This window comes from Dendrobates tinctorius, unplaced genomic scaffold (genome assembly GCF_039654945.1).
Source record: "Dendrobates tinctorius isolate UK_male_01 unplaced genomic scaffold, ASM3965494v1 ptg000034l, whole genome shotgun sequence".
NCBI lineage: Eukaryota > Metazoa > Chordata > Amphibia > Anura > Dendrobatidae > Dendrobates > Dendrobates tinctorius.
This window is the reverse complement of record NW_027361702.1, coordinates 17,735,691-17,749,416: the sequence shown is the minus strand read 5'-3', so window position 1 is coordinate 17,749,416 and position 13,726 is coordinate 17,735,691. Positions and strand designations below refer to the sequence as shown.

The window sequence follows — 13,726 nt, the reverse complement described above, 5'->3', positions numbered from 1 at the left end:
ACATTGCTAAGTATAGTGAAAATCATGATCTGCTATGAATGCTGGCCACGGGCTAGCTTTCACAGGATGATTGTAATGACTGCTATGGCACCTGGCTGTCATGGCAACCCATTTGAGCTATGTGATCACATCACGGGTTTGTCGATGGGAGCATGGAGTCCCCCTTTGGGGATGTGTTACCTGCCACTATCAGAGATTGACAGTGGCATTTGACTGGTTAACAGCTGTGGGTGAATCTCCACTCCACTCGACACTTTTAAAGGCACATGATAGCTAATTAAATGAGCCATCATCTTCCGGGAAAGATGTGGACTCGTCATGCAAGCTAGCGTGAAAGGCAGGGACATGACTTTTGACATACACATACGTGTTAAATGTCAAGAAGTAGTTAAATATATACTGCTAAGAAAAATAAAGGGAACACTATATCAGGATCCTATGTTATAGTGTTTCCTTTATTTTTTTGAACAGTATATTTAGTCATTTGTTTATATGACATTTCCTTCCATTATTTTTTTTCTATTCCCGGAGAACACCTTCAAGGCCATTCATTGGTGAAACTGGCTCATGTTTCAAGCATATTTTCTGTTGAAATATTGTTGCAAAGAACTGCACCCTAGCTCGCAACAAAATAAGGGCTCCCAACAAACTTTCCTCAACTCCCTGGTCCAGAAGGTCCCAGCAAGAGTCAGAGATTGATGGTCTCTTGTGCATAAAGCTTAGACCCTTCTTGCTTCCGATTTCCACCCGAGCTCTTACCCCAGTGTTCTTCAATATTAAAAAAGTCTAGGTTTAGTTCTCCCCTATAAGGGTAAACAAAGTTTTATAAAAAAAGAAATTCTCATATCACCCAGATAGAAGGGCTAAGCAAATAGAGGTTAATGTACTTTCCTCAACCCTCCCGTCCAGAAGGTCCCAACAAGGGTCAGAGATTGATGGCCTCTCATGCATAGTGCATAAAGCTTAGACACTTCTTGCTTCAGACTTCCACCAAAGCTGTCACCCCAGTGTCCCTCAGGATTGAAAAAGTCTAGGTATAATTCTCCTCTGAAAGGGCAACCCAAGGTTTCTAAAAAGAAATGTAAAAAATTCTCATATCACCCAGACAGAAGGGCTAGGCAAATAGAGGTGAATGTTCTTTCCTCAACCCTCCAGAAAGTCCCAGCAATTGTCAGTGATTGATTATCTCTCTTGGATGCAGCTTAGACACATCTGGCTTCCAACTTCCATCCGAACTGTCACCCCAGTGTCCCTCAGGATTGAAAAAGTCTAGGTTTATTTCTCCTCTGAAAGGGCAATCCAAAGTTTATAAAAAAAATTAAAAAATTCTCATATCACCCAGACAGAAAGACATAGCTGAAATGGAGCAGGTGCAGAGAAGAGCGACCAAGGTTATTAGAGAACTAGGGGGTCTGCAATACCAAGACAGGTTATTACACTTGGGGTTATTTAGTTTGGAGAATCGAAGGCTTAGTGGTGATCTTATTACAATGTATAAATATATGTGGGGACAATACAAAGACCTTTCTAATGATCTTTTTACTCTTAGACCTGTGACGGGGACAAGGGGGCATCCTCTATGTCTGGAGGAAAGAAGGTTTAAGCATACTCACAGACGCGGATTCTTTACTGTACGAGCAGTGAGACTATGGAACTCTCTGCCATATGATGTTGTAATGAGTGATTCCCTACTAAAATTTAAGAAGGGACTGGATGCCCTATCTTGAAAAGTATAATATTACAGGGTACATACACTAGTTTCCTTAATATTGCGTTGATCCAGGGAGCTAGTCTGATTGCCGTATGTGGAGTCGGGAAGGAATTTTTTTCCCCAATGTGAAGCTTACTGTTTGCCACATGGGTTTTTTTGCCTTCCTCTGGATCAACATGTTAGGGCAAGTTAGGATAGGATATGGGTTGAACTAGATGGACTTAAAGTCTCCCTTCAACCTTAATAACTATGTTACTATGTTACTCCAATGAGTGAAAGTGATGTAATGCCATTTGACATCATTCAGTGACGTTCCCACACCCAGTGAGATGATGAGTAGTTGTAGTAGATACATTTTAATACCATTTTACTTTATGGTATAGAAAAACCCAGATGTTCCCTCCTGAAACCCATCGTTTCCCTTTAGATCAGATGTGACATGTTTTTGTTCATATTTGTGTATCTTTCAGTCCTTTACCAGTGGGATCTTTAAAAAACCTTGACGAAAATATTAGCTCTGACCTTTTCCGAACGTATTATGTTAAATGAGAGTAAAACATTAACACAGAATAAGCCCCTACATACTTCAGTAGCTTTATTGTAAATGTCATCCATTTATTCGACAGGTGTGCCAAACTAAAGTGATGAAATTAGATCCTAGAGTGTCCCAATACGCTTGGCATCCATGCAAAGCAGCCCAAGATGTTGTGAACTTCTGGTTGAAGGTTAGTCATTTTACTCAAACTCATGATATAATAAATTCTGCATGTAATGTATTTTATGAGAAATTTTTTACTTTGATGAGTGTAGTAAGAGAAAAAATAAAAGAAGCTTTCTCATGTCAAGCATTATTTACCCCCATATTTATTGACTTCATAGAAGCAAGGTTTGTAAGTCTTAATGGCAATTAGAAAACAGTTGTATTCGATCAGACAACCCTTTTAAATACATTGTGCCTTTTCCTTGATGTTTACTCCCTCTCTGCGGTTACCGAAAAGAAAAGCCGTTGACAGTTTTGTACTTAGATGAGAGAAAACCCTTAGAGGAAATGAAAATAGGACCTCTTTTGGGTGTGATTAAAGAAGAACTCTGATTGCTGCTCTTTTTCGTTTTGCACTGCGTCGCTCCATTACAGAAATATCCACATTTGTTTCTTTTGGAGCACAATATGTGAAATCGCTGCTTGCATTTAAACTGGGGATTTCTTCTGAGTTTTCTCCAAGGCCATGGGCTGTCATACCTTTTAGATGCTGACAATCAAGGCTTGGTAGGGTCTGACACTGATAGATCAGCTGCTGAGATATGGCAGCTTCCGGAGGGGTAAGTTCACACATTCCAGAAAAGACTTGGAAGAAACACCCCGTTGATTTGCAAGCAGAGATTTCACATACAGTACTCCGAATGTAAAAAATGTGAATATTTTTGCAGTGGAGCGATACAAAGGGAAATGAAAAAGAGAGGCAAAATCGGGGGAGCTCATGGATATTTACAAGATATTTAGCTAATTTTAAAAAAAAATTAATGATATGCCTTCTTTAAGTTTTCTTAGTTTCCTAACACCTTGTGTAACTGTCAAAAATTCTGAATTTGCTGGGAGAGACCTAACTGCCTGATGAAAGAGGGGTGAAGGTTTACGCAAACTTCACCTGTTAGTGGGCATTCCTTGTAGGGGATGTAAATGTCCCGGTCTGAGCATTTCAATGTTGGTCAGTTGGTATTGGTTTGTTTGTAATTATGGTCTTGTTCAATAATGTCTATGAAAAGGGAACTTGATGCAAGCTTAAGAGCATTCTTAATTTACCTGAATTATTCTGTCATCTGATAATGGCAGATTAATGAATAATATGATACTAGCAAAAGTATGACCACCAGAGCTAAATCTATGATATTGTTAGTTTGGGTGAACCGGTCCACAGTCCGGCTGGGATTTGTGACCTGAGCAGAAAAGTTCCAAGGATGTTAATTCATTCAAATGTTTATAATAAAGATTCACTACCAACCAATTCAACAAATATGTGAATGAAATCTAAAGTTTTCTTATGGAAGACATCTGAGATTACTCACTCTAAGGGCTCATGAACGTGACCAATTTTTTCACACTAGTGCTATCTGTGGCTTTCACAAATAGCACCCAGACCCATGATATTCTATGGGGCTTTACAAATGTCCGATTTTTTCCTCGGGCCGACCGAGTGTCGGATCAAAATCAGTAATGCAAGTCTATGGGTCCGTAAAAAAAATCTGGCTGTGTTTGGGTGACAGTTGAGTGTGGTCCGATTTTCCCTGACTGTCAGAAAGAAGTCTGATAAGAATAATCAGACCATTTTTCTCAGATGTGGAGAAATCAGTCTTGTGACTCAACCCCAAATATAACAGAAAAATCCCTTCAAGCTATGAACTTCAAACTTTAAATTCTTAAAATCATTTAACTAGTGGCTCAACTTGATAAGGGGTCTCTAGAATGTAGAGAACTCTAGGAGTCTCTCTCATTGCATATTTAACAAAATTATCCTTTGCATGCAAAGTAGCATGACCTTCTCAATGTTGGCCCACACTGACAGGTCACTTAGTCCCGTTAAGACACTGTGACTGGCTTAACTAACCTAGCACTAGACTCAGTCCTAAAAGGGGTTTTCTGCTTTGGACCATCACTACTTATTAGTAGAGTTGAGCGACTTTTGGTTTTTTAGGGTCGCGTTTCGTTTCGTGAAACCCGACTTTTCCAAAAGTCGGGTCGAGCAAGATCGTCCGATTATAGGGAAAAGTCGGGGTCGTCCCGAAACACGAAACCCAATGTAAGTCAATGGGGAATAAAAGTCGGCAGTGAGAGGAGGACAGAAAACACACCTACAGTGCCCATTTGAATGCCAAAAGCATCAATTCTTCTTTCTTAAGCTTGTCAACCTTAATTAACTTCATAATACAAGTTACGCACTGAAAAATGGGGGTTATTTGGCTACAAACTGTGGGGGGGGAGGGCTGGCTCCAGGTTTTCATGTGCCCTGGGCGAAAGAGCGCCCCTTTAACACATACCACAACTCATCATGCTCCGATACGGCAGAGAAATAGCGGTATAGTACAATGAAAAATACCTCACTTTTTACATCTCATGACGAGGCCCATCTATTTCTCCATACAGAATCATTGGTCCCATATAATGTTTGAAACAGTATATGATGAGCTCCACATAATGCTACAGTATATGTTGGTCCCCATGGATGAAGCTCCACTGTCTTATGGGCCCAAATAATGCTCCAAACATAATGGGCCCCATTTCTAATGCTCTAGTGTATAATGGGCCCTGTAAATGCTGCTCCAGTGTCTGATGTCCACCTTTGGAATGTTCCAGTGTATGGTGGGCCCCATCTATCATTCTCCAGAGTATAGTGCCCCCCAAAAATTGCTGTCCCAACATTGAAAACAATCAAATAAGTCTCCTCGCTAGGGAATCCCTGTACTTGTCTGGACAGGTGCTGTAGCTTGCTTAACAGCTCGCCAGCCGTTCTCACGCCCAGTATGGATTACACGTGATTGCACAAAGGTGAGAAAGGGTACCGTATCCCTGGATAACATGTATGGACAGCGTACACATTCAAAATATATGTCTCAGGAGGCAGGCTCAGACGGTGTTAGGCCCAGTATGGATTGCACGTGATTGCACAAAGGTTAGAAAGGGTACCGTATCCCCGGATAACATGTATGGATAGCGTACACATTCAAAATATATGTCTATACAGCATGAGGCAGGCTCAGACGGTGTTAGGCCCAGTATGGATTGCACGTGATTGCACAAAGGTTAGAAAGGGTACCGTATCCCTGGATAACATGTATGAATAGCGTACACATTCAAAATATATGTCTATACAGCATGAGGCAGGCTCAGACGGTGTTAGGCCCAGTATGGATTGCACGTGATTGCACAAAGGTTCGAAAGGGTACCGTATCCCTGGATAACATGTATGGATAGCGTACACATTCAAAACATATGTCTATACAGCATGAGGCAGGCTCAGACGGTGTTAGGCCCAGTATGGATTGCACGTGATTGCACAAAGGTTATAAAGGGTACCGTATCCCTGGATAACATGTATGGATAGCGTACACATTCAAAATATATGTCTCAGGAGGCAGGCTCAGACGGTGTTAGGCCCAGTATGGATTGCACGTGATTGCACAACGGTTAGAAAGGGTACCGTATCCCTGGATAACATGTATGGATAGCGTACACATTCAAAATATATGTCTCAGGAGGCAGGCTCAGACGGTGTCAGGCACAGTATGGATTTGACGGCCCAGATTACACAGCGGAGGAGCAGGGAGAAGTAAAGATTGCAAATGCTGGGGCCCTGCCCAAGCAAGGGGGGCCCACTCATGGGCGTCGGTACTGGCACTGGGCCCCTCATAGTACAGCGGTGTGTCTGACGGCGGGTGTGCACCACCACCGTCAGAGACACTTGATTGCACTATGAGGGACCCTGTGCCAGTGCCCGCGCCCAAGAGTCGGCCTACCCACCTGTCCAGGGCAACGGCACTCGCATGGTGTCGTGCGGTAGGTGGTGACCCCGGCCATGGGGGGGAGGCAGCACAGTTAGGGAGTTTTAGAAAGTGGCATATGTTGATGTTGGACATTCAGCTGATGCAAAAGGCGAAATAGGTGAAGTACCAGGAAGAGGTGGACCAAAGCAAGCCATTTTTCTGTCACCCTATGTGTCATCAGGGGAAGGTGGGACAAAATCCTTGGAAACCCATGCGTGGTTCATTTTAATGAAGGTTAGATCATCCACATTTTGGGTTGACAGACGGGTCTTGTTTTCTGTCAGGATTGATCCAGCTGCACTGAAGACTCTTTCCGATAGCACACTTGCAGCTGGGCAAGTGAGCTCCTGTAAGGCATATTGGGCCAATTCAGGCCAGGTGTCCAGTTTAGCGGCCCAATAGTCAAAGGGGAATGACCTGTGTGGGAGAACATCGATATGGGAGGAAAAGTAGTTTGTTACCATAGTTGACAACTGCTGTCTCCTGTCACTTTCCATCGATGCAGTATTACCAGTTGTGTGAGCGGTATTTGAAAAATCAGTCCACAACATTGTCATGAAACCCCTGTCTCCAACGCCACTTCTGCTGTGTGCACCACGAACACCTCTGCCAAGCTGCCCCCGGCCCGTACGGCTCGTGTGAGAACCATCACCGCTGCTGTGTGCTGGGAATGCCTCAAGCAACCGATTTACCAGAGTTGCTTGTTTATTAGCCAATATTAGGTCAAGGTTCTCCTGTGGCATGATGTTTTGTAATTTGCCTTTATAGCGTGGATCCAGGATGCTGGCCAACCAGTAGTCGTCATCGTTCATCATTTTGGCAATGCGGGGGTCCCTTTTTAGGATCCGCAAGGCATAATCTGACATGTGGGCCAATGTTCCCGGTGTCAATGATGCACTGCGAGTGCTGGGTGGAGGAGCACTTTCTGGCAAATCCACATCCCTCCAGTCACGCACAAACCCTGTACCAGACCTTGCCACGCCAACATTTTCACTTGCCCCACGAGATGCATCCTCCTCCCCTAAGTAATCATCCCCATCATCCTCCTCCTCCTCCTCTTCTTCCTCCACCTCGTCCAGGAGAGGTCCCTGAGCAGACAATGGCTGAATGTCATCAAGGATTCCCTCCTCCTCTTCCTCCTCATCAACATTGGCTGCAGACGCCTGCTCCTTAAGGTGCGTCAAAGTTTGCATGAGCAGACGCATAAGTGGGATGCTCATGCTTATGATGGCGTCGTCTGCGCTTACCAGCCGTGTGCATTCCTCAAAACACTGAAGGACTTTACAAAGGTCTTTCAGCTTCGACCACTGCACACCTGTCAACTCCATGTCTGCTCTCAAAGTGCCTGGCCGTGTATCCTCCCACAAATGCATTATGGCCTGCCTCTGCTCGCACAGCCGCTCCACCATGTGCAGGGTGGAGTTCCACCTTGTTGCAATGTCGATAATGAGGCGGTGGTTGGGAAGGTGGAGCAATCGCTGCAGCTTCTGCATACGAACGGAGTGTACAGGCGACCGGCGGATGTGCGCGCACAGTCTTCGCACCTTCTGGAGCAGGGCTGTTAACTCCGGATAATTTTTGAGGAAGCACTGCACCACCAGGTTCAAGATGTGAGCCAAGCAAGGTATGTGGCTGAGTTTTGAAAGGGCTATGGCTGCCACAAAATTACGGCCGTTATCACTAACTACCTTGCCTGCCTCAAGATGTACACTGCCCAGCCATGACTCAGTTTGTCGCTTCAAGTACTCGGCCAGCACCTCGGCGGTGTGTCTGTCGCCCAAACACATCATCTGCAACACAGCCTGCTGACGCTTTCCACTAGCTGCTCGATAGGGGGACACATCGTGTGCAACAGTGGCAGCTGCAGATGGAGTGCTCGTACGACTGCGCTCTGTGGACGAGCTTTCGCTTCTGGAGGAGGTGGAGGAGGAGGAGGGTCGAACGCCTACAGCCAACTGTTTCCTATACCGTGGGCTAGGCAGCACTGTCCCACCACCGCTGTCCCCTGTGGACCCTGCATCCACCACATTAACCCAGTGCGCAGTGATGGACACGTAACGGCCCTGGCCATGCCGACTGGACCATGCATCAGTTGTGAGGTGCACCTTTCCGCTCACTGACTGCTTGAGTGCATGGACAATGCGGTCTTTCACATGATGGTGGAGGGCTGGGATGGCTTTGCGAGAGAAGAAGTGGCGACTGGGTAGGTCATAGCGTGGTACTGCATAGGCCATGAGTTCGCGGAAAGCTGTTCTTTCCACCAACCGAAAGGGCATCATCTCAAACGAGATTAGTTTGGCAATGTGGGCGTTCAAACCCAGTGTACGCGGATGAGAGACTGAGTACTTTCTTGACCTACTCATAGTGTCTGGGAGGGTGAGCTGGACTTGAGAGCTGCATATGGTGGAAGTAGCGGTGGACAGGGCGGACTGAGAGAGGGTTGATGATGGTGATGGAGTTGGTGTTCTTTCTGATGGCCTAGAATCAGTATTTCGTTGATATAACAGTGGGATTCCCTGACTGCTGTGGTCTTGCAACGACACCTCAACATTTGCTGCTGTGCTAACCGGTGGGCTTACAGTGGGGGAAACAATGTAGCGTTGCTGACTACCTTCGTTGTGATCAGTTGCACATGTGGCACTTGAGGTTTGGTGTTGTGTCCACGCTTGCAAGTGCATGCTGGTTAAATGTCTAAGCATGCAACTGGTATTCAAATTTTTCAGTTTTTTCCCTCGGCTAAAGGTCTTTGCGCACTTCTTACAGATAACCTTGGCCTGATCATGAGGATTTTGTTCAAAAAAGTGCCACACTGCACTCTTCCTACTTTGGCAGACATTTTGCGGCCTAGCACGCTGTGATCTTTTGACCCTCTGGACAAGCTGTCCAGCAACTCTTTTGATGTTTGGAACCTGTCTTTGGAGTGCTCCGGGCCTGCCAGATAACAGCTGTTGCGATGTCGATGTCTGCTGTGGATGCTCCTCATCTGAGCTATTGGAAGCAGCACCCTCTTCCCCCAATGGATGCCAATCTGGGTCAACAACTGGGTCATCCATCACCTCCTCTTCTATGTCATGTGCACCTTCCTCTGTGTCACCGTGTATGGTGGTATAGTGTGCGGGAAGGGGCACCTGAGTCTCATCAGGGTCAGAATCTGGCTCTGTACACTGCGAGGACAATGTAGTGCTCTGAGTGAATGTACCAGCAGAATCATCCATCAGCGGCTGTGCATCAGTGCACTCCATGTCAGATTCATCTTGGCCTGGGTAATTCACCATTTGACTTGATAATCCAGGCATGGTATGTGAAAACAGCTCCATGGAGTAATCAGTAGTATGGCCTGCGTCATCCTTCAATCTTGGTTGGGGTGAAGGACACAAGGAAAGGTGTGATTCATGAACATGAGCCTCCAATGACGACTCAGTGCTTTTACTTTTTACAACTGAAGAAGAGGAGGCGATAGAGCTGGAGGCTGAGTCAGCAATGTAAGACAAAACTTTTTCCTGATGCTCTGGCTTTAAAAGCGGTTTGCTAACTCCTAGAAAACTAAGCGTTCGAGGCCTTATGTAGCCAGACGATGACGCAGGGTCAGCACCTCCTGCATTCGGCCCTATTTTGCTCTTGCCACTACCATCAGATCCACCACCAACACCATCATTACCAGCTGCCAACCCCCGCCCAATTCCACGGCCTCTTCCACGACCCTTCCTCATTTTTGGTAGAAATGTAGACAAAATCCAACAAACTATAGAGTAATGTAAAACAAGGTACAAGGTGTCTATAGGGCAGGGGAGATTTTGAATTTCTGCACACACTTGTGGACAGTGGACACTTTTGGATTGTGTGAGGCCCACTGATATCTGAGCGCTATGTGACAGGCTCGATGGCACTGCTGTGACAAAAGTGACTAGAGGATAAGGGAGATTTTGAATATCTGCACACACTTTTGGACACTGGACACTTTTGGATTGTGTGAGGCCCACTGATATCTGAGCGCTATGTGACAGGCTCGATGGCACTGCTGTGACAAAAGTGACTAGAGGATAAGGGAGATTTTGAATATCTGCACACACTTTTGGACACTGGACACTTTTGGATTGTGTGAGGCCCACTGATATCTGAGCGCTATGTGACAGGCTCGATGGCACAGCTGTGACAAAAGTGACTAGAGGATAAGGGAGATTTTGAATTTCTGCACACACTTGTGGACAGTGGACACTTTTGGATTGTGTGAGGCCCACTGATATCTGAGCGCTATGTGACAGGCTCGATGGCACTGCTGTGACAAAAGTGACTAGAGGATAAGGGAGATTTTGAATATCTGCACACACTTTTGGACACTGGACACTTTTGGATTGTGTGAGGCCCACTGATATCTGAGCGCTATGTGACAGGCTCGATGGCACTGCTGTGACAAAAGTGACTAGAGGATAAGGGAGATTTTGAATATCTGCACACACTTTTGGACACTGGACACTTTTGGATTGTGTGAGGCCCACTGATATCTGAGCGCTATGTGACAGGCTCGATGGCACTGCTGTGACAAAAGTGACTAGAGGATAAGGGAGATTTTGAATATCTGCACACACTTTTGGACACTGGACACTTTTGGATTGTGTGAGGCCCACTGATATCTGAGCGCTATGTGACAGGCTCGATGGCACAGCTGTGACAAAAGTGACTAGAGGATAAGGGAGATTTTGAATTTCTGCACACACTTGTGGACAGTGGACACTTTTGGATTGTGTGAGGCCCACTGATATCTGAGCGCTATGTGACAGGCTCGATGGCACTGCTGTGACCAAAGTGACTAGAGGATAAGGGAGATTTTGAATATCTGCACACACTTTTGGACACTGGACACTTTTGGATTGTGTGAGGCCCACTGATATCTGAGCGCTATGTGACAGGCTCGATGGCACTGCTGTGACAAAAGTGACTAGAGGATAAGAGAGATTTTGAATATCTGCACACACTTTTGGACACTGGACACTTTTGGATTGTGTGAGGCCCACTGATATCTGAGCGCTATGTGACAGGCTCGATGGCACTGCTGTGACAAAAGTGACTAGAGGATAAGGGAGATTTTGAATCTCTGCACACACTTTTGGACACTGGACACTTTTGGATTGTGTGAGGCCCAATGAATATCTGAGCGCTATGTGACAGGCTCGATGGCACAGCTGTGACAAAAGTGACTAAAGGATAAGGGAGATTGGATTGCTTTTAAAAAAGCAGTTTGCGGAGCAGTGGGTAAACAGCAATGCCAGCCTGTCAGGAAGCCTTAGAAGGCAGCCCAACAACCAACACCACTGATACACCACTATATAGCCTCCCCTTGCACTGCACACACAGTGACTGGTGTGTTGTGCAGGCCAAATTGCTAGCAGCAGAAGCAGTTTTTTTTTCTTCTCAGCAGGACAAAAAAAAAAAATTGGGATTGCTTTTAAAAAAGCAGTTTGCGGAGCAGTGGGTAAACAGCAATGCCAGCCTGTCAGGAAGCCTTAAAAGGCAGCCCAACAACCAACACCACTGATACACCACTATATAGCCTCCCCTTGCACTGCACACACAGTGACTGGTGTTTTGTGCAGGCCAAAGCGCTAGCAGCAGAAGCAGTTTTTTTGTCTTCTTCCCTGCCTAACGCTCTCCCTACAGAATCAGCAGCAACCTCTCCCTATACTAAGATCGGCAGAAGTAAGATGGCGGTCGGCGTGCACGCCCTTTTATACCCCCTGTGACGCCCACCAAAGCAAGCCAATCACTTGCATGCCCTTCTGAAAGATGGTGGTGACCCGTGCCTATTTCATCACGTTGCCCACAGTGTCCGTGGATCCTGATTGGCTGAAAAAGAGCGCAAAACAAACTTTTGAAACGCGACTTTGGCGCGTAAGTCGCCGACCTCGTGGCCGACCTCATCCTAGGGTCGGGTTTCGTTTCATGAAACCCGCCTTTGGCTAAAGTCGGCGACTTTTGAATTTTTTCGACCCGTTTCGCTCAACTCTACTTATTAGAATTAAGGTACATTAGAATAAGCGTCCATTGATGAAAACATTATTATACCTTTTATTGCTCTCATTGTTTCAATTTCTGAGCCTTTTCACTCTTTTAATTTTAATGGCCTCCTGCTCAATCTCAAGCTATAGCAAATTGATGAATGAATGATCTGTAGGAAGTTCGATCTTGTGCAAGCCTAGATAGGTCCATCAGGCCTTCTCCACCATTATCTTGATAGTATCAAGTCATCGGGTTATTGGTCTTCCTCTTTGCCTTGTTCCTTCTAATCTTCTGACCAAAATGTCCTTCTCCAATGATAGCTCTATTTGTATGATGTGTCCAAACTAGGCAAGTCGTAGCTTTGTGATCCTTGCTTCAAGTGACATGTCAAGCATGATTTGTTCCAAAATTGATTTGTTTGCTCTTCTTGCCATCCATGGTATTGATAACATCCTTCTCCAGCACCACATTTTGAAAATGTCAATTCTTCTTCTGTCTTGAAAAATATTCAGGATTGAGAGTCCTCAGTAGTTGATACCTTTTAATGGCTAACTGAAAAGATGGTAATACATTGCAAGCTTTCGAGACTACTCAGGTCTCTTCATCAGGCTAGACTAATACAAAATCTGAAGTCACATATTTATGCACAATACAGCCTAGAAAAAATGCAATAGATAAGACAAGTGACGTGAAGCAGAACTATCAATATGGGAGAGGGAGAAACATAAATATAAACATTGGACCAGTTCATAGATAAGGAGTCTGGATGTTTTATGGTCCTCTGATTGGGGTCTAGCTCTGTGTTGCCCCGCAAGGTTTTAAAAGGAAATTCCTTAATTGATGTAAAAAGACATAAATCCATGGATTTATGTCTTTTTACATCAATTAAGGAATTTCCTTTTAAAACCTTGCGGGGCAACACAGAGCTAGACCCCAATCAGAGGACCATAAAACATCCAGACTCCTTATCTATGAACTGGTCCAATGTTTATATTTATGTTTCTCCCTCTCCCATATTGATAGTTCTGCTTCACGTCACTTGTCTTATCTATTGCATTTTTTCTAGGCTGTATTGTGCATAAATATGTGACTTCAGATTTTGTATTAGTCTAGCCTGATGAAGAGACCTGAGTAGTCTCGAAAGCTTGCAATGTATTACCATCTTTTCAGTTAGCCATTAAAAGGTATCAACTACTGAGGACTCTCAATCCTGAATATTTTTCTATCTACTGGCTAACACGGTACAAAGATATACATCTTTCCTGTATCTTCTGTCTTGTTCATTTATCATCTAGATTTGGCATACTGTAGATGTTACCACAGAAAAGACCAAACAAACTTATATTGATAAACCCAATACCAATGAGTATGGTGGAAGATGATGCAGACAGAGTGCCAAATGAAAATAATATATACAGCAACACGTAAAAATAAAAACACCTTTATTGAAATATAAATGGGTGTACACTTAAAATAAATAAAAGG

General features: G+C 44.8%; 1 protein-coding gene across 1 annotated transcript in view; it reads left to right on the top strand.

Moving 5' to 3' along the window:
* PAPPA (pappalysin 1) overlaps nt 1-13,726 on the top strand; it is a 482,150-nt gene that overhangs the window by 278,944 nt on the left and 189,480 nt on the right. The window contains exon 11 of the mRNA XM_073573135.1: nt 2,338-2,436. Within this exon, the coding sequence (XP_073429236.1) occupies nt 2,338-2,436 (99 nt within the window). The remainder of the gene's footprint in view (nt 1-2,337; nt 2,437-13,726) is intronic.